The sequence below is a fragment of the Pecten maximus genome, chromosome 15 (genome assembly GCF_902652985.1).
Source record: "Pecten maximus chromosome 15, xPecMax1.1, whole genome shotgun sequence".
NCBI classification, from domain to species: Eukaryota; Metazoa; Mollusca; class Bivalvia; order Pectinida; family Pectinidae; genus Pecten; species Pecten maximus.
The window spans coordinates 8,343,482-8,366,004 of NC_047029.1; the positions used below are offsets into that span (position 1 = coordinate 8,343,482).

At 37.2% G+C, this 22,523-nt stretch overlaps 1 protein-coding gene across 1 annotated transcript in view; it reads left to right on the forward strand.

The window, feature by feature from the left end:
• LOC117344137 (polycystic kidney disease protein 1-like 1) overlaps window positions 1–22,523 on the forward strand; it is a 166,798-nt gene that overhangs the window by 113,798 nt on the left and 30,477 nt on the right. The window contains exons 30-31 of the mRNA XM_033906785.1: window positions 8,499–8,668; window positions 10,895–10,995. Of these exons, the coding sequence (XP_033762676.1) occupies window positions 8,499–8,668; window positions 10,895–10,995 (271 nt within the window). The remainder of the gene's footprint in view (window positions 1–8,498; window positions 8,669–10,894; window positions 10,996–22,523) is intronic.

Sequence of the window (22,523 nt, forward strand, 5' to 3'; positions counted from 1 at the left end):
GTTGTATTGTTATGTCTACAATGAATCAGGCTAAATTAACCAATGTTACTTGGTGTATCATTATATTAACTAGTAGGAAGAGTCAATCACAACAGTCGAAGGAGACCTCAGTGGTTCATTTTTATTGGTCTACCGGTTTCGCCTTTTTCAGGCTTCATCAGGACACAAATTACAATTTTTAGGCTCCTAACGTACTAAAATTGAGGAGACCTATTCGATTGTTAATAGTGACGTTATATAATACAACAATTGATGTACACTAGGTGGCGTCCCCTATAACGGGACGTTACTCTCATTGAAATGTAACAGATAGCATTATTACGTTATGATGTATGAGTTGTAATTAGTTAAAATAAATTAAACGTTTCTATATGAGTAACAAAGTCTTTGGTTTTGTATTAACATAACATATTCCTATTCATTAATATCTCTTTCATCTAAACATATGGTGGATGAAGACATAGATTTATATCCTAACAGTTTGTAATCCACGTTAACTGTGCTAGTGTACGTGACATCCGATCCATCTGACTCGTCGTCACTGAGGGCGAGGTCCTCGCAGAGGAGGTCTACGTGGTTCTCAGGTAGTTCCGGCGCGGTGTCAGTGGGCGTGTGTGTTTCTGGTTCTCTCGTTCCTTTTGCTGCATTTGTTCTGAATTTGGCATTCTGCAATTGTTCTTTTGTGAGTGCTTCAAATGGTCTCTTGATGGTAGGTTTCTGCGCTTGTTATGTTTTATCTTTTCATTTGTACACTCGGGGCCGATGTTATATCCCGGGTGTTTCGCTTTTACGTGCCTTACATAGTTATCTTCTCTTCCGTACATTTGTTACAAATCTTGCACCTATACCAGGTGGCTAAGTTGCTGTGTACTGTATTGACATGCTTCCGTAATGTTTTCATGGATGCGTATCTGTGTCCGCATAATATGCATTGGATCCTAGTAGCGATTCCTTTGCGTTGTTTAGCTGGAGTTTGCTTAACATTCACCATGTTCTCGTTAGGACATTATATTCAGTCCGTTCGGTTGCTGAGTGTTCAGGATATGAATGTAACTCTCTTCCTGTCTTAATCGGCGGTTGGTATAAATGTGACGTTGCTTACTATACCAGTGACTATGACGTCAGAGACATCGTGGTTTGACGTGTTAAAATGATCGGCCACTGGTTTGTCACGACATTGGTGAATGATATCGTATAAGTGGTTTCTTATGCATGTGTTTATAGTTGTAGAGGTTTGTCCCACGTACTGTAGGTTACAGTGATTGCACGTAATTAAGTAGATAGCATTAGTACTTTGACAAGTAATTTGGTCTCTAATTCTGTATGATTTCCCAGTCGTATGGCTTGTGTATGTGTTGCACGGTCTCATGTGTGTGCAGATCTTACATTGCCTACCGCACAGGCCGCTACACGGCACGGAAGGGTTCTGATTTAAATTGCTGCGTGCTAGTATGTCCCTGATGGATTTTGGGCGTGCGAAGGCTACAATCATTTTGTATTCGGCTAGTTCTTTAGTTCCCGGGGCTCGGGTTAAAATATGTTTTTGCTTCTGTATATAGTTCGCTATCGGTGGGTTCATGGGGTTGTGGGGAACTATGAATGCGATCACTTAATTGTTTGATACGGTTTTCTGTGGATTGAGGAGTGTGTCACGCGACATACCGCGTGCTCGTGCTATGGTGTTGTCAACTAATAGTTCTGGGTATCCTCTTTTTAAACGAACATTAATGTTCGGTTATTGCCATCAAGAACTGGACTGCGAAATATGGCCATATTTGGTAACCACATTCACCAATACGCCATCTACTGTCTGTTTCAATGAAATATGGCTGCCCCCATTGCCTTACGCTTCAAATAATTTACTTGCAAAAACATCTTCGTTTTATATAGTAGTTTTACCGAAAAGGTTGAAATGTATTCAGTAGATGTTTTCAAGATGCCTACGATTTGAGAAATGCATAACGCTAGCGAAATGAGAAGACTAAATGAACCTGAACTTTGCGAATAACTCCAGGTCAATATATTTATGTAAACAACTATTGCGCAGGTGCATTCGTCTCCGAATGTTTAGAAAGTTTTGCTCTTCTGTGTTCATTCCAAAACGGCTGACATTATAGCATAGGTCTGCAAATTTGTCCGCGATTTACTTAAATGTGTAATATATATATTCTAGAATGTTACATCATTATCAACTAGGTGTGTATTTCTATAATTTAGAGAAAGAAATATATCAATGACGGCATACGAGACGATACATTGTATCATACTATAGGTTACTGTACGTGTTTGCGAGAAAGAACTGTACATATGTAAGGCTTACAATTAGGTGGCATTTGTGGTCAGGGTGACTGGTCATAGCGTTCAAGTTGTCATCGATTTCCAGATACCATTTTCCTTTGACGAAAATGACCCAATAAATCAAATGCAAATGATAATATCTTGTTATGTGCACGGGATTGCTTGTTGTAGGCGATACTTGGAACGTATTTACTGTTGTAAGGGAGGTAACTGCAAGATTACGGAAATCAAAAATAAACCAATTTGATTGGTCGATTCTTCCTTCACTATGGCATGGGGTTTACAATCGAAGTGACAGATAACTACGGCAATATTCAGATGATATCAACAATAACATTTTTGGATACGTGTGGTTGGCAGTTGTTGTCATGTTTAAAATGAACAATTATATAGCTTGTTTTTATTTCGGTAAAGACGAGAATATTTACTGAAACGGACCACACGTGAAGCGGACTTGAAATACCGAAACGAAGAAAAATGGGGCTTAATTATAATATAAATTGGCATTATTTTCAGAGGATTGACCAAAATATATGTTCTGCAATGCCTGATTGTATCATATATAAAATATTAGAGGTTTATTTGACCGAATTTTAAATTAATTATTCATTTGCGAATCGCGGCCCGATTGTCGTTAGAGTTGAATTACCGAAATGGCCGATAGTGGACCCAAAATCGACATTTTTACGAGAATTTTTTTTCATTTACCTGAAAGTATTTTGAAATAATTTGTAAAATACCGAATTCACGACCAAATTTTCGATTGCGACGAACTACTGAGACGGTGTTAAGTTCATGCTAAGTAAATCTGATTCAAATCAGCTGTTACATGACTACGTTTACTATGCACTACGTCTATTAGGTAAAATTTTTAAAGACGGAAATCCGGATTATCTAAAAACAAATGCAAAAATACTTGTGATATTCACTTAATTTGATATTCAGCCGTTAATTGTTATCTGTAGTTTGATAACTTCTGATATATTGTGATTGATACTCTATATAATATTGATGTTGAACTTTCAACTTTCAAACAAATTTATTTTAATAATTTGTTAATTTAGAATTTTCATCAAGTCATGATCAAGACTTGAAATTCTCACTACACCATACTTCAAACACAGAGTAATCGATGAATTGATAAACTGAAAATTGAAGTCAAGCAAATGAGTTAATATTTACCTTAAATATTTTTTCAATATATAACAAATGTTCAGATGACTATTTGTGCCATATGCTGTTACAAGATTTCAGTTACAATTCTAAAATTGAATTAGTATGTAAATATATGTTATCCTGTCAATATCCACAAAGCGAGTGTAGTCTACTGTACTCAAAGTCATGCCAGTAGATAGCGGTACATATACTTACTGCTTACATCTAGTGCTTACTTGTGTGAACTATTAATCAATAACAAAATGGTTCATATATTTCTATATATGACTTCAAAAATTATGTGGTGTCTGAAGATCTGAATGAAGTGAATAAACGATGTATTAAATTATTTTTATGAAATATTGAAGTCACAGATCATTCTCTTTTTTAAAATATTGATTTCAGGTCCATTTTGGTAATTCAAATATGACGGCAATCAGGCCTTGAATGGCTAATGATTACAAAAATTTTGAATACGTCTCGGTCAAATAAACCCCTAATATTTTACATATGATTAATTTTGACATTGGAGAACATATAATTGTGTCCATTCTCTAATATAAGCACTGGTAGAAAGTACAGAATAGAGCTTGATAAATATATAATCAAAATTACTAATTACCCCGGTAAATATAACATTTTACGTAAACCTCCCATGACTGATGGTGAACTTAAACTTGCAAATCTCCTGTGTCATTCCAATTTTGATATGTGTAAATATATACACGTACGGTATATATATAGATATAGATATGGAATGATTCACAAATTTGCATACAGTTATGGAATCTTATAACACCCCGAACACTGTTCTCTCCACATAAAGGATGTGATTTGTGCAATTACATTGATGAACTGTGTGGTTCACTATGATTGGATGGTCAACATTGGAAAGGGACAATAAATAGGGAATGTGGCATCCCATCGAATGGACTGTAACCTTTATCAGCTTTGAAGTTGAAAATGAAGCTTGAAGTTTTCTTTTCCTGTTTGCTGAATTATTTGATGAAGATAGTCTTTATATGGTTGATATTCTTTATCACATTGTGTACAATACTGTAATTATACCAGAAGTATATCTTCTCATATAAAGATTTATTAACATCAAATGATTCCTGAACAAAAGGAGTCAAGTTTTTTTGTTTTGAAGTACCATACATGCTTGAGTACAGTTTCAATAGGATACATTCCTAATCCGGGCCTTGATTACCAGCTCTGGTTTTGGTTTTCAGTAGTTCTTTATGTGTGTTTCATCATATTAAGTTGAAATATGCAAAACTAACGATGGAACTAGCCTAAATTTAGTGCATATTAGAAGTTGTCATCAATAAGGTTACAGAGTCCTGTCTGTATTATAACTGATGATGCCTTCCCGAAAGAAAGAAGACATATTTTATTTTAATCCATCCAAGATAGATCAACAAACTTCTAATTTCAACCAGGACCTTACAGAAATATGCATGTGTTCAATCATATCAGAACAGCTGCAAACATTTCAAATAATTTGCAATTAATTCCTAAACCAATATCAGTAAATTTATCGTCTTTAAACTTAGAAGATTACTGATTTTGCATTAAACAATAATGTTCGTTTACAGTACTTCCAGTACTTTGATTAAAAAACGTTGTTTGAGGGATTTACTTTCTTCCTCGAAGTGTATGGAATCACTGCAGATCTTTCGTATTCTCAGCGCTTGTGAGAATGGTATGTTGTCCTTTTGGTGTTTGGGATGGCTGCTCCGATAGTGTAGGTATAAAAAGGCGTTAGTGGGTTTGTTGTACAGTTTGCTACCTAGGGTACCATCTGGTTGTAAAAACACTGTAGTGTCCAAGAAGTTAACCTCGGTGCTGCTGACCTCAAAGGTGAATTTAATGGTGTCATGATACTGGTTCATGGATTCACGGAAGGAGGTGAGGGCCTCTCTTGTGTGTGTCCATATAAAGAATATATCGTCTATATATCTCCACCAAATTAATGGTTGAGGTCTCCTTCGACTGTTGTGATTGACTCTTCCTACTTTGCAATATACCTTACTTCAATCAACCTGCATATCTCCGGATATCCAGCTCAGGGACCCAGGAACCCAGTACTCCAGCCACTTATATACTCACCGGCGTTGGCTCTACATTCCTTTTCACTATTATATTAACTAATGCTACTGGTTGTCTCGTTATATATTTACTATGGACATTATGTATCAGACATGTGTAGGATGGTTACTTGTAGGATAGGATTTTGTAGCAGGATTAATAGAGATTTGTGAAGGACAGTTCTCTGTAGAATGATTGATAGAGATTTGTGTAGGACAGATCCATGTAGGATGATTAATAGAATTTTGTGTAGGACAGTCCTCGTAGGATGATTAATAGAGATTTGTGTAGGACAGATCCATGTAGGCTGATTGATAGAAATTTGTGTAGGGAAGATCCATGTAGGATGATTAATAGAGATTTGTGTAGGACAGATCCTTGTTGGATGATCAATAGAGATTTGTGTAGGACCAATCCTTGTAGGGTGATTAATAGAGATTTGTGTAGGACGGATCCTTGTTGGATGATTAATAGAGATTTGTGTAGGACCAATCCTTGTTGGATGATTAATAGAGATTTGTGTAGGACCAATCCTTGTTGGATGATTAATAGAGATTTGTGTAGGACCAATCCTTGTAGGGTGATTAATAGAGATTTGTGTAGGACCTATCCGCATTGGATGATTATAAATAATGGTGAAACACTGGCTTTTTAAAATGATGAAAATTTGATCTTCAAGGGAAAATACATATCGTTGAATTGATATTTGGGAAGTTGATCTCCCTGTGGGTTTAAGAGACAGATAAATTTGATCATAAAATAACAGCAGCAGTTTAAATCCAAATAGGTTTTCATCCCATTGTTTGTAACCTAAAACATGTGATTAAAAAAGGTTATAACATTTTCAACTTGTAAGTAGTTTTAGTTGAAGTCAATTACTGACTTTGGTTTTGTGATTTATCTAAACTGGGAATTGATAACTGGGTTTTGATTTGTTCTATAGAAAACTTCTGACATATTGCACCTTGAGGCATTCCTTATTAGGTTGGTTAAAATAACAGCAGCTGTAAGGTATAAAATATTGGATCAAACTGACATTTCACTGGGAACTTTGATATTCATATGGAGACAGGGAAGAAATTAAAATCAACATACAATGATGAATTGATGATTGTTGTCATATTTTTTATCATGGAGTCAAAATAGAAATGAAATGGTGTAACATATATATATGATCAAAAAGAGTAATGAGAAATATACCCTGCCAGTGCCAGGTTTCAACCTATCGACCTCTCGCTCTCTGAGCTGACAATTTATCACCAGACTGAAGGGAAATCCCCACCAACCTGAGCTAGTAAAATAATCTAGATATATGCCCCCCACTTTTACACTATTCCTTCCTTCACAAAGTCTTCGCCCCTGAAGATGATCACAGCCCAGGTTCTTTGGCACCAAGGAAGCCTCTCAATCTCCTATAGTTTTCTCTTGGAGTGGTGAACACGCACTGAATCTGTAATAGGAAGGAGTATTGAAAAATACCCTGCCCACACCGGGCTTCAAAATGAAGAGACTAAATCTTGCTCTCCTATCTGACATACTACCACTAGGCTACAGATAATTTCCTACCAGCCTGAGCTAGTGTATTAACATGCAGCAAATCCTCTCAAGATTTCTTGATTTTATACAATGTATATCACCACGGTAATTTACTCTCAACAATCTGTCAAAATAGATAACATTTTCTCTTAACTGCTGACAGAATTTAAATTTTCTTTTAAGATATTTTCACCTGAAGTGCTTGTATGAACAAAAGGAGCATTTACTTTGACACAGCATGAAGTGTTCCGAATATACTTCATTGTTATTTACATATATAACATAAAAGTCTACACAGGGTTCATTGTACTTTCCTCCATTGAAATCGTATTCAGTAAAGATTAAGTTGTAATTCAAACCATTATTGTGTATATTTAGAAAAAGGGCTACAGATATATGAACCTTCTCCGCTTAAATCATTTATCAGTAAAATACACAAAATACATGTTAGTGTTAAGTGCAGAAATACTGGTGTTGATCATTATAAATAGATATTGTCACAGGAAGAATGTTGATGCCAATTGTTGATATGCCTTCAATTTCATAGTTATGTCACAAAAATATTTGACAACATGCTATAAAAATAAATCATCATCAATAGAAAAAAAAAATTGTATAAAAAATATTAAAATAATAAAGAAAAACCACACACACACATAGTGTACGAAACAAAAGTATTTTGAATATAAAACATTTGGGTGAACATTTCTTTATGAGATAGATAAAAACTACAAAAATATAGTGTCATTTGATCAGAATTATATTATGGCTTTATAATATTTTTTGGCTAGAATCTGGAAACATTATATACAAGACAGGTTTGTATTTCACAATTTTACAGAGTTGGCTAACATTTACAAAAATATGTTTTCCTAGAATGTTTCATCAGACAGCCTTCATGTGTATTGAGGTATTTATTTGATTCTATTCATCTGGTTTATCACCAAACAGAAGCCATTTTCACATGCCAAGACGTATGTGTCGGCTAAAACAGCAAATAAAAACTAGGTGGTTGGAGCCTCGCTATGTTAGGGAATTAATAATTAAACAATGTACGTTGCAAAAACTTGGGACTAATTACTGTTACAACGTCACTGCTGTGTTAATCTTCTGGTGAATGTTGTAGTTATGTAATATAAATGTGTTTCTCTGTTTACGCTGCTTTACCCCCATTGGTGTACTTGTATGCTTAACTCACAGGTCTTGTCACGACAGAAAATACATTTCTTTTAATCCATGTTCTGACAGAGGAATTGGTACTAAAGTTACGATTAACAACATCCGCTGAGGTAGATATGAATGTTAACATTGCAGCAAACTTTTGTTAACATGAAATTTAGAACAAAGTTTGAAGATTAACCTTGTGCTTGTATTACGTTAGCTTTCAAGTAAATTAGTTTTCACAAATTTATTTCCAGGAGGAGACAACTCTGTCGGAGTTAATTGTACAACATAGACTTGAGCGGACTTTGATGAACCTCCATCAGTTCAATGTGAGTAGAGAACACCAACACCAGTCCCTGAACATCATCTTCACACTCACTCCAGCCTTTGAGGATCGCCTCTTCCCGATCGCCTTGATGATTGGGTGAGTTTGCTCAGTAATGTCTAAAACAGCACAATATATAGATTCCCAGTATCACCATGACAATTCGAATAGATCAGCAGTGTCTAAAATAATAGTGTGTTAATGTTCCCTATCACCATGATAATTGGAATGGATCAGTAATATTTAAAATAATAGTGTGTTAATGTTCCCTATCACCATGATAATTGGAATGGATCAGTAATATCTAAAATAATACAGTGTAAACGTTCCCTATCACCTTGACCCTGGCAGTTGCCCAGCAATTTCTTATATAACACAAATGTATACCTTCCCTATCACCATGATGATGGGAATTGCTCAGCAATGTCTAAAATAAAACAATGTATACTTTCCCTGTTGCCTTGACAATGGGAATTGCTGGGCAATGTCTGAAATAACACAATGTATACTTTCCCTGTTGCCATGGTGATGGTAATTGCACAGCAATGTCTTAAATATAACAATGTTAAGTATTGTGTTTTATACTATATCATCATGACATTTAAAAATCCTTTTGTTTTCTGATGGATTGATCACTCTTAAATACTTTTCTTAATTCCCATAATTGAGGCTATACATGCTAATGTGTTTAAGTATTGCTTTTTGTATGATAAATTTCTTTTGGTTCTGTGTGTGATTCATGTGTATGGTATGTTTTGTTTGGTTTTCAAAGTTTCTTAATTCCTGCTGGTAATGACTTTGGTTTTTCAATGGAATCAGATATTTCTAGATGAAAATTTGTGGTTTTTTGGGTGCTTTGTTCGGTGATGATCATTAGAGCGTGTAGAACTCGTCTGTAGCAGAGACGGAATCATTGGACTGATGACAATGTTTACCTGCCCAGTCTCCTTGCAAGGACAGGTGTGCCTGAAATTTTCGCTCAAACCTGTCTCATTTCTAAGGTGAGCAAAGTTTCAGGTGTGTCTGTCTTGCAAATTACATCGACTGACCTTGTTTACAACATGGAGAGTCCTGAATTTTGGCTTCAATTATATAAATACCACGTGGAGCTGTATTTTTAGGTGAATGTGTAATCATACAGAATATGTTCAGGACCTTGTATGAGAATGCAGAGCCTTTTGTAGTAGAATCTTAATGACATCTGTCCAGTTCATGCTTCTACACGGTGCCTTGTGGGAAGATAAATTTCCATAAACCTATGTCATATTCCTTGTGTTAGTCTTCAAATGTTGGCAAATTCCAATCACAATTCATGATCAGTTGTAAGACATGCAATAACAGTTAAAAGTTCTTTAGGTGAAAGTGAACAGGGGAATGCTTACTAAAAATAGACCAGGGGAATCCTAGGTTTTACTAAGAATAGAACAGGGAATTCTGGGTATATGCAGCCATGTAACCATATGGTCTATAGCAGCACTTTTGAAGATGCCTCGGTAGTCTAGCTGTTGCATATACATTGTATATGGAGTAAGAAGGGTTAATGATCTTTTGTAAGTCATATAATTACCAGACTTGTTTGTTAAAATAATCATTATCAATTCTAGTTTAAAAATTCACTACAAGTGAGCTTAAATGCCATGATACAGCATCCATCCTCCATCCGGCATCAATTTATTCCTTTAAACAGCTTATTCTGAAAAAACCAGAAGGAAAGAATCATGATATTTGGCTATTTGGTTCCAAGAATGGAGCTGTACAAAATTTTCAAGGTCACAGGAATCAAATTTATTAAAACATTCAAGCGACCTCTTCTCGCAAACCAAAAGGCTATGTAATCAATAATTTAGCTGGTAGGTTCTTGGGTTAGAGCCCCACAAAGTTTGCAAGAGTTGGCAGGGAATCGTAAAGAAGTGAATACCAGATGAACAATGCGGGTCCATTGGGCCTTTTGTTGAGGCTTCAATGGTTTTTTCTGTCCTGCAAGGATAAGTTCCGTTAGGACATAAAAACTCTACAGCAGTAAGCATTGCTGCACCAATTCACCCTTGGTAGGCAGCTATAGATTTGGAAATTCTACTGAAGGGCACTATGACCTAACCTGAATGTTTATTGGAAAGTTTACACCAGAGGAACATGTAATTGAGTGAAAAACCCTCTGTGTATATGGTAGCTAGATAAAACAGGGTGTCTGTTATCCGATCTCGCTCCATTGTCTGACATGCGAAAAAAAAAAGTTTAAACACAATCAATGATGAGTCACTCTTAAAACGAAGGAACAGAAATCTATAGAGAAAGACTTATATAGACTCTGAATGCAAATTTCAGGTTCCAAGGCCCACCCACCCCAGACAATTACCTGCTGAGGCGTGAATTTGATGTGACGTCCTTACAGGCCAAGCTCTTCCTGCCTGCTGGTTACTTTAATGGTGAGTTGGCTGCAGGAATAGTGTATTTTGAGAATAGCGTCATGAAATAAATATATCACAATAAATATATCACAGTCCACAGTGTAACAAATTCACATGAAAATACCCACTTTGTTTTATTTCAATTTTGTGTTTTGAATTTAAATTCTAAACAGAAAAAATTGAAATTGGATAAGTCTAGTTTCAGTCACAAAGTAATATCTGTTTAGTTTTAGGCTTTTACAATGGAGTATAAGATTTCATCTTATTGATTCTGATAGGAACGAGTACGAATCATACATCTACTATGTCAGTATGTTTATATAGAAATCATAACATGACAGTAAGTTAGTAATAGACAATGTTAGATAGAGGCTAGGGATTCCATTACTATGGAATAGTGTAGCCACTAATGAAAATCTTCCATGTCAATAGGCCATTAATCCAACATGGCCAAGCTCACGTAACATTCCGAGCAGACCCCACCATTAGCATGGCATGTACAGGTCTGTGGGTCTTGTATGTAGGTGGCAAAGAATTCTTTTTATATACAGGAAGGGAAACACTGGTCTGACCAGGAAACAGAAAACCTCCTGTGGGAGCTGAAAGTCTGATCAGGTTAAAATCTGGACTGTAGTCAAATTAAATTCATGATGTCATTTTAGCTAATTCTCTTTTATACAAAATGTTGGGAACGTATGACGCATAGAAATCAAATAACCTTATTTACTCTAGGGCTAGACATCATGTGACACACAGTTGTCATGTGATACGTGAAGAATTGGAAAAATAAATGGAAAATTAACGCACAATCACCAAAAAAATTCCTCTTCACACAGTCTGTTAATTTTGTTTTGATGGTAAATTTTGTCTGAAGGAGATCCTGCTCCAACACTTCCAAGTCTGTAGCAGTTTATACACTGGGGCATTTTGTCATCGACGACTTTAACTGGTGGTGCATTGCTGCAGTGATCCTCCACTGATGGCGATGACAAGGACGTTTAATGGATCCTTTACTATCGTCACTTATCAATGTGAACATCTAATTGAAAACCAATTATTCCTTGATTAGATTTATCACCACAGGGAATTATTAGAACAATTAGACTACTTAACATCGTGTTCTTGTTTAAAGCTTTTTTATCCAATCTAACCCAGGTGATCTTTCCTTCAGCTTATAATCATGATTTTCCTAATAAGCCAGTCTACCCAGCTGTTGTGTTGGGTACCTCTGAGGTACATTGGTATATGGTCCATTCATATAAAAAGAAGGCTTAAGCTTTAGACTCCTGACAATGGAATACCTTTACATTACTCTGTTTGGTGCTGAAGGTTAAAGGTCAATGAGTTCGGAGGGAAAACGTGTGCATGATGTAGAATCTGCAAACATGGTAACAATGCGTGTTGGCTCCTATTATACTGACTTATTAAAACATCTAAACACTGTCTCATATTGATCATATTGGTGCCCTGCCAATTCAAATCCCTATTAGCTGTATAGAGACACAAGGTACTGTATACTTAAGATATTTTTACGCTATCAGAATAGGAAATTTTGATTTCATCAGAATAGGAAATTTTGATTTCATCAGAATAGGAAATTTTGATTTCATCAGAATAGGAAATTTTGATTTCATCAGATGGGAAATTTTATAAAGTCATCAAAATGATATGATCTACTGAAAAGAAGGGGGGGGAATTTATTACAAAAAAAAAATATGTAGCAGAGACGAAGATATAAAAATTGATAAGTTTGTTAGGTCTTAGTTGCTCAGTAGGAACTAACTTGTTGAAACGCTTCATTTGTGATGTACATGTCTAACATGCCTCTTGTTTTTATGTATAGGATGAGTGGACTTAGCTTTGCATGGTACTCGGTTTGTGCATCTGGCATGTCTTGTAGTACAGACAAGATTGTTAAAACCTTGATCGACCAGAAAACTGCAGCCTTCGTTACAATTTCTCCAAAGGATATTTGTAATTGTGATATGGGTTCAGTTTCAGTAAAAATCAACGTCGTCATTGGTAGCTGCTCCTCGGTGGATCATCACTGTAATTAGTATTTTGTTATAAAATGAAACATAAACGCGGACCAGTTATGATGTCATAACAGACATTTATCTCCACTCTTTCCTCTTCAGACAGTTCAACAAGATCACTTAAAGGCAGCCCGTTTGCCATGAATTATTAATTCTTCCTTGTTGAAGATCACAAGACGAAACACCAGGAAGAAAAAATGCATGAAAACAAATTGCCATTGATCAAGGGGTCATATGGGTACTCCCCACCTCGTCAAACAAAGGTGGCTTACGCACGGCTTGCTTGCTCACACTCACGACCGGGAGAATATCTACAACAAAGGGAAATACAGTGTAATTCAATATCAACTGTTTTCTTCATAGACTTAATTGGGAATGCATTCAGCAAAGGATTTTTTTAATTGTTGTTGTCATTGATGCAATATCAAATGCTCAAAGGTAAGTACCAGCCAAGGTAAGTTCATAATGTATTATTTGGTTATATAGGTAGTCATAGGACTTCTTAGGAAATGAGATCTGAAGTCAAGATTAAGAACATAAAGTTGTTGCAAACTTACTGCCATCTTAAGAATTTCAAGCATTGTCCTGGTTAATCAGATGTGAAAAGTCGAGGTTATATTGCTAAAACTTTAAAATTGTTTAAGGTTGTATTAGTAAGGTCATCTGTGTCAAGGTCAAGGTCAGACTAAATGTTCAAATTTTCAATATTCATTGGAGTCGAAACCAGGATTTTTTTTTTCAAATTTGTAAACAACACCTTTTCCTGCTTCACTTCAAATTCCCATTATTGATAAATATTAGTCTAGGGGGGCAGTCTGAGTTTAAGATATTTCGATAACTGTGGCATTTAACATTTTAAATATCAGACTGATAATATCTGCTTCACTGGGGATGTTTCCCTTGATAATTTAAATCTAATCTCCCACAAAAAAAAAACTACTGTCTCTCGAATACAAAATCATGGTGACCTTTTCTATGTAGAATGGAGGAATTTTGTGGGGTTGCACAGGAAAATATGCAGACTATGAAGGCAGATTCCAACAGTCGCGCTTGCCATTCAAAGGTCAATGCTTCCATCACATATATCAATCAATGAAAACACCAACCTGATAAACGTAAGAACAAAATTTTGGTAAAAATGTTTTATTTCAAACAAAATTCACGATTTATTAAATTGAACTATCAGCAATAACATATATAGCAGACATTTTTATGTACCAAATTATAAATAACACATGTCTCTGTCCCTAAAATTATTTAAACACTTACTATCCATACATCGTATGTATCAATCATTTTATTGTTTTGTTGTTGCTTATGCATTTTCCAGCATGTTTGTTATATCATTGAATTCAATGAAATTGTTTTTCATTAAAAAATAACTAACAAGAATGATTGCATCGTTATAGTTGTTTGTTGAGTTGTTTAATGCATGGACTTAAACAAAGAAAATATTTAGGCTGTGTTGTTCATACATTTCTTTATCATCAAAATTTATAATTAAATTTCGAAAAGTTAAAATTGAAATTGCTTATGACTGAAATAAAGTACAAATACAAAATTACTGTATAGATAATATTACCCTCAGACTACATACATTTAGAGATCAAGTATGAACAACAAGGCTCAGAAATGATTATATATATATATTTACATTTACACTGTAGCCAAAACTACATAACTTTACCAAGCTCACTTGAAGGTTACAAGTCCATAATTTCCAAAACTTTTTTATGACGTTATTATTATAGTGACGTCATAATTGTCGCGTCGGTGATACCGAAAGATGGCTGTTGAAAAGGCTGTTCCGTCTTTGACGATAATAATTTGTCCATTCATCGTCCGAGCAAAATTCCTGGATATAGTCTTTAAAAATCGTTGTCAAATATAAATATAAGCATTGAACTGCTTTCAGTTGGAAGTTATGGGCTGATGAATGCCAACTGGACAAAGGCGAATTCAACATGAAGCTCTAGTGCGCTTCATTAAATTTGCCTTTGTCCAGTTGGCATTCATCAGCCCATAACTTCCAACTGAAAGTAGTTCAATGTTTAATAATCAGATCGTTTTGCCATGTCCAAGCTTATAATAGAATGGTCAAACAATCTATGATGTCCTGTCCTGGTGGTTTACGGTATTTCTCCAGAAATAAACCTAGAAGTGAGGGGGCGGGGCAACTTTGAAGAAGAAGAAGAAGAAGAAGAAGAGAAGAAAAATATTAAAGTGGAGGCTGGGCTTATTTCAGGAGAAATAACAGTTGTCACCTTTGATATTTCAATGATTTCAGTACAGCAGTACTCCATGTACAATTGCTATTTAAGAGGAACTAAAATTGTCTCAATGCCTGTCATCACAATAGATTTGATGCTTGAATGAGAATTGTTTGATCTTGTATATTGATCCAATGTCTGTATCAAATGTCACCTCGTCACCAGGAAGAATAAAGGACTGGCACCTAATTCTTTAGAAATATGGGTTTAAATTGTTTACTATTACATTTGTCTCCATTTCAGATTGATGAAATGATTAGAATTTTCTTTAGTAGGAAGCTGTGGGCATTCCATATTGGAAAAGTTACTGACAAGATTTAGATGAAACTCATGAAATAAAAACTGTACGTTGTAAGATTTTGTTAAAAAATATGATATTTTATGTTATCAATACATCAGAGGGTTCTAACATCTTATTACACATAGATGTTCTTGTTGGCAACATTGGTAGATTGACATCCGATTTTGACCTTGAACCTACAGCTCTGGCCTGAACATGATTAAATGATGGTAATATAATGAATATACAGATTGGATTACCATCATGATCTAATCACAAGTAAGATTACTAAGGCAGCCAATCTGATGCTAGCCACCATATACAACATGACACGATTAAACATAATGTTCGGATGTCCAAGTTCACTCTTCTCAATCTTAGCAGCAACTAGGTGCTTGTATTAGAAAAATGAATGTAAGTTGACAAAGCTTTCAATGAGCAGACAAGGACTTGAAAAAACATAAATCTATTTGTTGGTCCATTTTCAACTGAATATAGTTACTTTGGAAATATCACCTTGTGTTTTCATCTATGTTCATAGGAAAATCTGTAAAGAATGATATGTTGCTGCCAACTAGCAGAATGGTAGATTCTGACATCCGAATATTAGGACACTCATCTTTACATGACAACTGCTGTTTTTATCAATCTAGCCACAGTTAGCTTTAACACTGACAGAAAGACATAACATATTTTCTGTGTGTAATCCAGGAACCTGTATGAAACAATAATCCACTCATGAAAATAAGATCATTTGATATGCCGGAATTTATTAATTGACAACTTGACATCTGGACACTGACATGGCTACGCAGGAGGTTTTATCTATTTGTCATGATCAATTTGACAAGCTAAAAGCCAATGACAAATTCAAAAATATATCTTCTTTATACAACCTTGTTTAGTTTACTGTAAAACATAAAATTTAGAAAGAGGATAGCAGGCATGTTGGTGTATCTACATGAGATTAGATAATAAAGTTTATACATGTGATGTTGTTAATGTCGAAATTCATTACCTAAAACAAGGTTGTAATGATAAATCTCCAATTTCTGCACATAAGCAAGCATTGCCCCCTTACACTACAGGGAAGTGGATGATAGTAATGGAGTACACCTCATATATGGTCTGATGTCCTGAATAGTCAACTTTAACACTTATCCAAAAATAATAGAACACACTTAGTAAGATTGGTAACTTGAATGATAGGTTACATGATGAAGCATATCACATATCCTATAATATACTGCTTTTTTTTACTGAAATGTCATCGGTATCCTACATTATAGACAATGAGCACTTTCTCAATAAAACCACTGTACCAGTAAAATGGTCTGTTCTATCAACTACTCCGACAATGGCCTGTTGTACAATCAAGGACCGGTGATTGGCTATCAAGTCTGAAAACTTCAGGTCACCTCAACTGTTTTATAGGTGTGCCGATATGTTACATATATATCAAATGGTTTTTGATTTATTTATTCACTTAAAGATATCATATAAAGTCACAGAATAATTTGGATACTTGTATATAATAAAGCACATATGCATAACACAAAAGCTAAGTGTATACACAAACAGTGGGAAGTTGTACTGCCATATCACTGGTCCAAGTCTGTAGTAGACTTGATGGAGACTGAACATCACCATTAACACTGGTCCAAGACTGAACATCACCATTAACACTGGTCCAAGACTGAACATCACCATTAACACTGGTCCAAGTCTGTAGTAGACTTGATGGAGACTGAACATTGCCATTAACACTGGTCCAAGTCTGTAGTAGACTTGATGGAGACTGAGCATCACCATTAACACTGGTCCAAGACTGAAGTAGACTTGATGGAGACTGAGCATCACCATTAACACTGGTCCAAGTCTGTAGTAGACTTGATGGAGACTGAACATCACCATTAACACTGGTCCAAGTCTGTAGTAGACTTGATGGCGACTGAACATCACCATTAACACTGGTCCAAGACTGAAGTAGACTTGATGGAGACTAAACATCACCATTAACACTGGTCCAAGTCTGTAGTAGACTTGATGGAGACTGAACATCACCATTAACACTGGTCCAAGTCTGAACATCACCATTAACACCGGTCCAAGTCTGTAGTAGACTTGATGGAGACTGAACATCACCATTAACACTGGTCCAAGTCTGTAGTAGACTTGATGGAGACTGAACATCACCATTAACACTGGTCCAAGACTGAAGTAGACTTGATGGAGACTAAACATCACCATTAACACTGGTCCAAGTCTGTAGTAGACTTGATGGAGACTGAACATCACCATTAACACTGGTCCAAGTCTGTAGTAGACTTGATGGAGACTGAACATCACCATTAACACTGGTCCAAGACTGAAGTAGACTTGATGGAGACTAAACATCACCATTAACACTGGTCCAAGTCTGTAGTAGACTTGATGGAGACTGAACATCACCATTAACACTGGTCCAAGTCTGTAGTAGACTTGATGGCGACTGAACATCACCATTAACACTGGTCCAAGTCTGTAGTAGACTTGATGGCGACTGAACATCACCATTAACACTGGTCCAAGTCTGAACATCACCATTAACACCGGTCCAAGACTGTAGTAGACTTGATGGAGACTAAACATCACCATTAACGCTGGTCCAAGTCTGTAGTAGACTTGATGGAGACTAAACATCACCATTAACACTGGTCCAAGACTGAAGTAGACTTGATGGAGACTGAACATCACCATTAACGCTGGTCCAAGTCTGTAGTAGACTTGATGGAGACTGAACATCACCATTAACGCTGGTCCAAGTCTGTAGTAGACTTGATGGAGACTAAACATCACCATTAACACTGGTCCAAGACTGAAGTAGACTTGATGGAGACTGAACATCACCATTAACACTGGTCCAAGTCTGTAGTAGACTTGATGGAGACTGAACATCACCATTAACACTGGTCCAAGACTGAAGTAGACTTGATGGAGACTAAACATCACCATTAACACTGGTCCAAGACTGAACATCACCATTAACACTGGTCCAAGTCTGTAGTAGACTTGATGGAGACTGAACATCACCATTAACACTGGTCCAAGTCTGAACATCACCATTAACACTGGTCCAAGACTGTAGTAGACTTGATGGAGACTGAACATCACCATTAACACTGGTCCAAGACTGTAGACTTGGAGACTGAACATCACCATTAACAGTGGTCCAAGTCTGTAGTAGACTTGATGGAGACTGAACATCACCATTATCACTGGTCCAAGTCTATAGTAGACTTGATGGAGACTGAACATCACCATTAACACCGGTCCAAGACTGAACATCACCATTACCACTGGTCCAAGACTGTAGTAGACTTGACTGGGACTGAACATCACCATTAACACTGGTCCAAGTCTGTAGACTTGGAGACTGAACATCACCATTAACACTGGTCCAAGTCTGTAGTAGACTTGATGGAGAGTGAACATCACCATTAACAGTGGTCCAAGTCTGTAGTAGACTTGATGGAGACTGAACATCACCATTAACACTGGTCCAAGACTGAACATCACCATTAACACTGGTCCAGGACTGAACATCACCATTAACACTGGTCCAAGTCTGTAGTAAACTTAATGGAGACTGAACATCACCATTAACACTGGTCCAAGTCTGAACATCACCATTAACACTGGTCCAAGACTGTAGTAGACTTGACTGGGACTGAACATCACCATTAACACTGGTCCAAGACTGAACATCACCATTAACACTGGTCCAAGTCTGTAGTAAACTTAATGGAGACTGAACATCACCATTAACACTGGCCCAAGTCTGAACATCACCATTAACACTGGTCCAGGACTGAACATCACCATTAACACTGGTCCAAGTCTGTAGTAGACTTGATGGAGACTGAACATCACCATTAACACTGGCCCAAGTCTGTAGTAGACTTGATGGAGACTGAACATCACCATTAACACTGGCCCAAGTCTGTAGACTTGGAGACTGAACATCACCATTAACACTGGTCCAAGTCTGTAGTAGACTTGATGGAGACTGAACATCACCATTAACACTGGTCCAAGTCTGTAGTAGACTTGACGGAGACTGAACATCACCATTAACACTGGCCCAAGACTGTAGTAGACTTGATGGAGACTGAACATTGCCATTAACACTGGTCCAAGACTGAAGTAGACTTGATGGAGACTGAACATCACCATTAACACTGGTCCAAGTCTGAACATCACCATTAACACTGGTCCAAGACTGAAGTAGACTTGATGGAGACTGAACATCACCATTAACACTGGTCCAGGACTGAACATCACCATTAACACTGGTCCAGGACTGAACATCACCATTAACACTGGTCCAGGACTGAACATCACCATTAACACTGGTCCAAGACTGTAGTAGACTTGATGGAGACTGAACATCACAATTAACACTGGTCCAAGTCTGAACATCACCATTAACACTGGCCCAAGTCTGTAGTAGACTTGATGGAGACTGAACATCACCATTAACACTGGTCCAAGACTGAACATCACCATTAACACTGGTCCAAGACTGAACATCACCATTAACACTGGTCCAAGTCTGTAGTAGACTTGATGGAGACTGAACATCACCATTAACACTGGTCCAAGTCTGAACATCACCATTAACACTGGCCCAAGTCTGTAGTAAACTTAATGGAGACTGAACATCACCATTAACAGTGGTCCAAGTCTGTAGTAAACTTAATGGAGACTGAACATCACCATTAACACTGGTCCAAGTCTGAACATCACCATTAACACTGGCCCAAGTCTGTAGTAGACTTGATGGAGACTGAACATCACCATTAACACTGGTCCAAGTCTGTAGTAAACTTAATGGAGACTGAACATCACCATTAACACTGGTCCAAGTCTGTAGTAGACTTGACTGGGACTGAACATCACCATTAACACTGGTCCAAGACTGCAGTAGACTTGGTGGAGACTGAACATCACCATTAACACTGGTCCAAGACTGAACATCACCATTAACACTGGTCCAAGTCTGTAGTAGACTTGATGGAGACTGAACATCACCATTAACACTGGTCCAAGTCTGAACATCACCATTAACACTGGTCCAAGTCTGAACATCACCATTAACACTGGTCCAAGTCTGAACATCACCATTAACACTGGTCCAAGTCTGTAGTAGACTTGATGGAGACTGAAAATCACCATTAACACTGGTCCAAGTCTGTAGTAGACTTGGTGGAGACTGAACATCACCATTAACACTGGTCCAAGTCTGTAGTAGACTTGATGGAGACTGAACATCACCATTAACACTGGTCCAAGTCTGTAGTAGACTTGATGGAGGCTGAACATCACCATTAACACTGGTCCAAGTCTGTAGTAGACTTGATGGAGACTGAACATCACCATTAACACTGGTCCAAGACTGAAGTAGACTTGATGGCGACTGAACATCACCAATAACACTGGTCCAAGACTGAAGTAGACTTGATGGAGGCTGAACATCATCATTAACACTGGTCCAAGTCTGTAGTAGACTTGATGGAGGCTGAACATCACCATTAACACTGGTCCAAGTCTGTAGTAGACTTGATGGAGACTGAACATCACCATTAACACTGGTCCAAGTCTGTAGTAGACTTGATGGAGACTGAACATCACCATTAACACTGGCCCAAGTCTGTAGACTTGGAGACTGAACATCACCATTAACACTGGTCCAAGTCTGTAGTAGACTTGACGGAGACTGAACATCACCATTAACACTGGTCCAAGTCTGAACATCACCATTAACACTGGTCCAGGTCTGTAGTAGACTTGATAGCGACTGAACATCACCATTAACACCGGTCCAAGACTGAACATCACCATTAACACTGGTCCAAGTCTGTAGTAGACTTGATGGAGACTAAACATCACCATTAACACTGGTCCAAGTCTGTAGTAGACTTGATGGAGACTGAACATCACCATTACCACTGGTCCAAGACTGTAGTAGACTTGACTGGGACTGAACATCACCATTAACACCGGTCCAAGACTGAACATCACCATTAACGCTGGTCCAAGTCTGTAGTAGACTTGATGGAGACTGAACATCACCATTAACACTGGTCCAAGACTGAACATCACCATTAACACTGGTCCAAGTTTGTAGTAGACTTGATGGAGACTGAACATCACCATTAACACTGGTCCAAGTCTGAACATCACCATTAACACTGGTCCAAGTCTGTAGTAGACTTGATGGAGACTGAACATCACCATTAACACTGGTCCAGGTCTGTAGTAGACTTGATAGCGACTGAACATCACCATTAACACCGGTCCAAGACTGAACATCACCATTACCACTGGTCCAAGACTGTAGTAGACTTGACTGGGACTGAACATCACCATTAACACTGGTCCAAGTCTGTAGTAGACTCGATGGAGACTGAACATCACCATTAACACTGGTCCAAGACTGAACATCACCATTAACACTGGTCCAAGTCTGTAGTAGACTCGATGGAGACTGAACATCACCATTAACACTGGTCCAAGACTGAACATCACCATTAACACTGGTCCAGGACTGAACATCACCATTAACACTGGTCCAAGTCTGTAGTAGACTTGATGGAGACTGAACATTGCCATTAACACTGGTCCAAGTCTGTAGTAGACTTGATGGAGACTGAACATCACCATTAACACTGGTCCAAGACTGAACATCACCATTAACACTGGTCCAAGTCTGTAGTAGACTTGACTGGGACTGAACATCACCATTAACACTGGTCCAAGTCTGTAGTAGACTTGACTGGGACTGAACATCACCATTAACACTGGTCCAAGTCTGTAGTAGACTCGATGGAGACTGAACATCACCATTAACACTGGTCCAAGACTGAACATCACCATTAACACTGGTCCAAGTCTGTAGTAGACTTGATGGAGACTGAA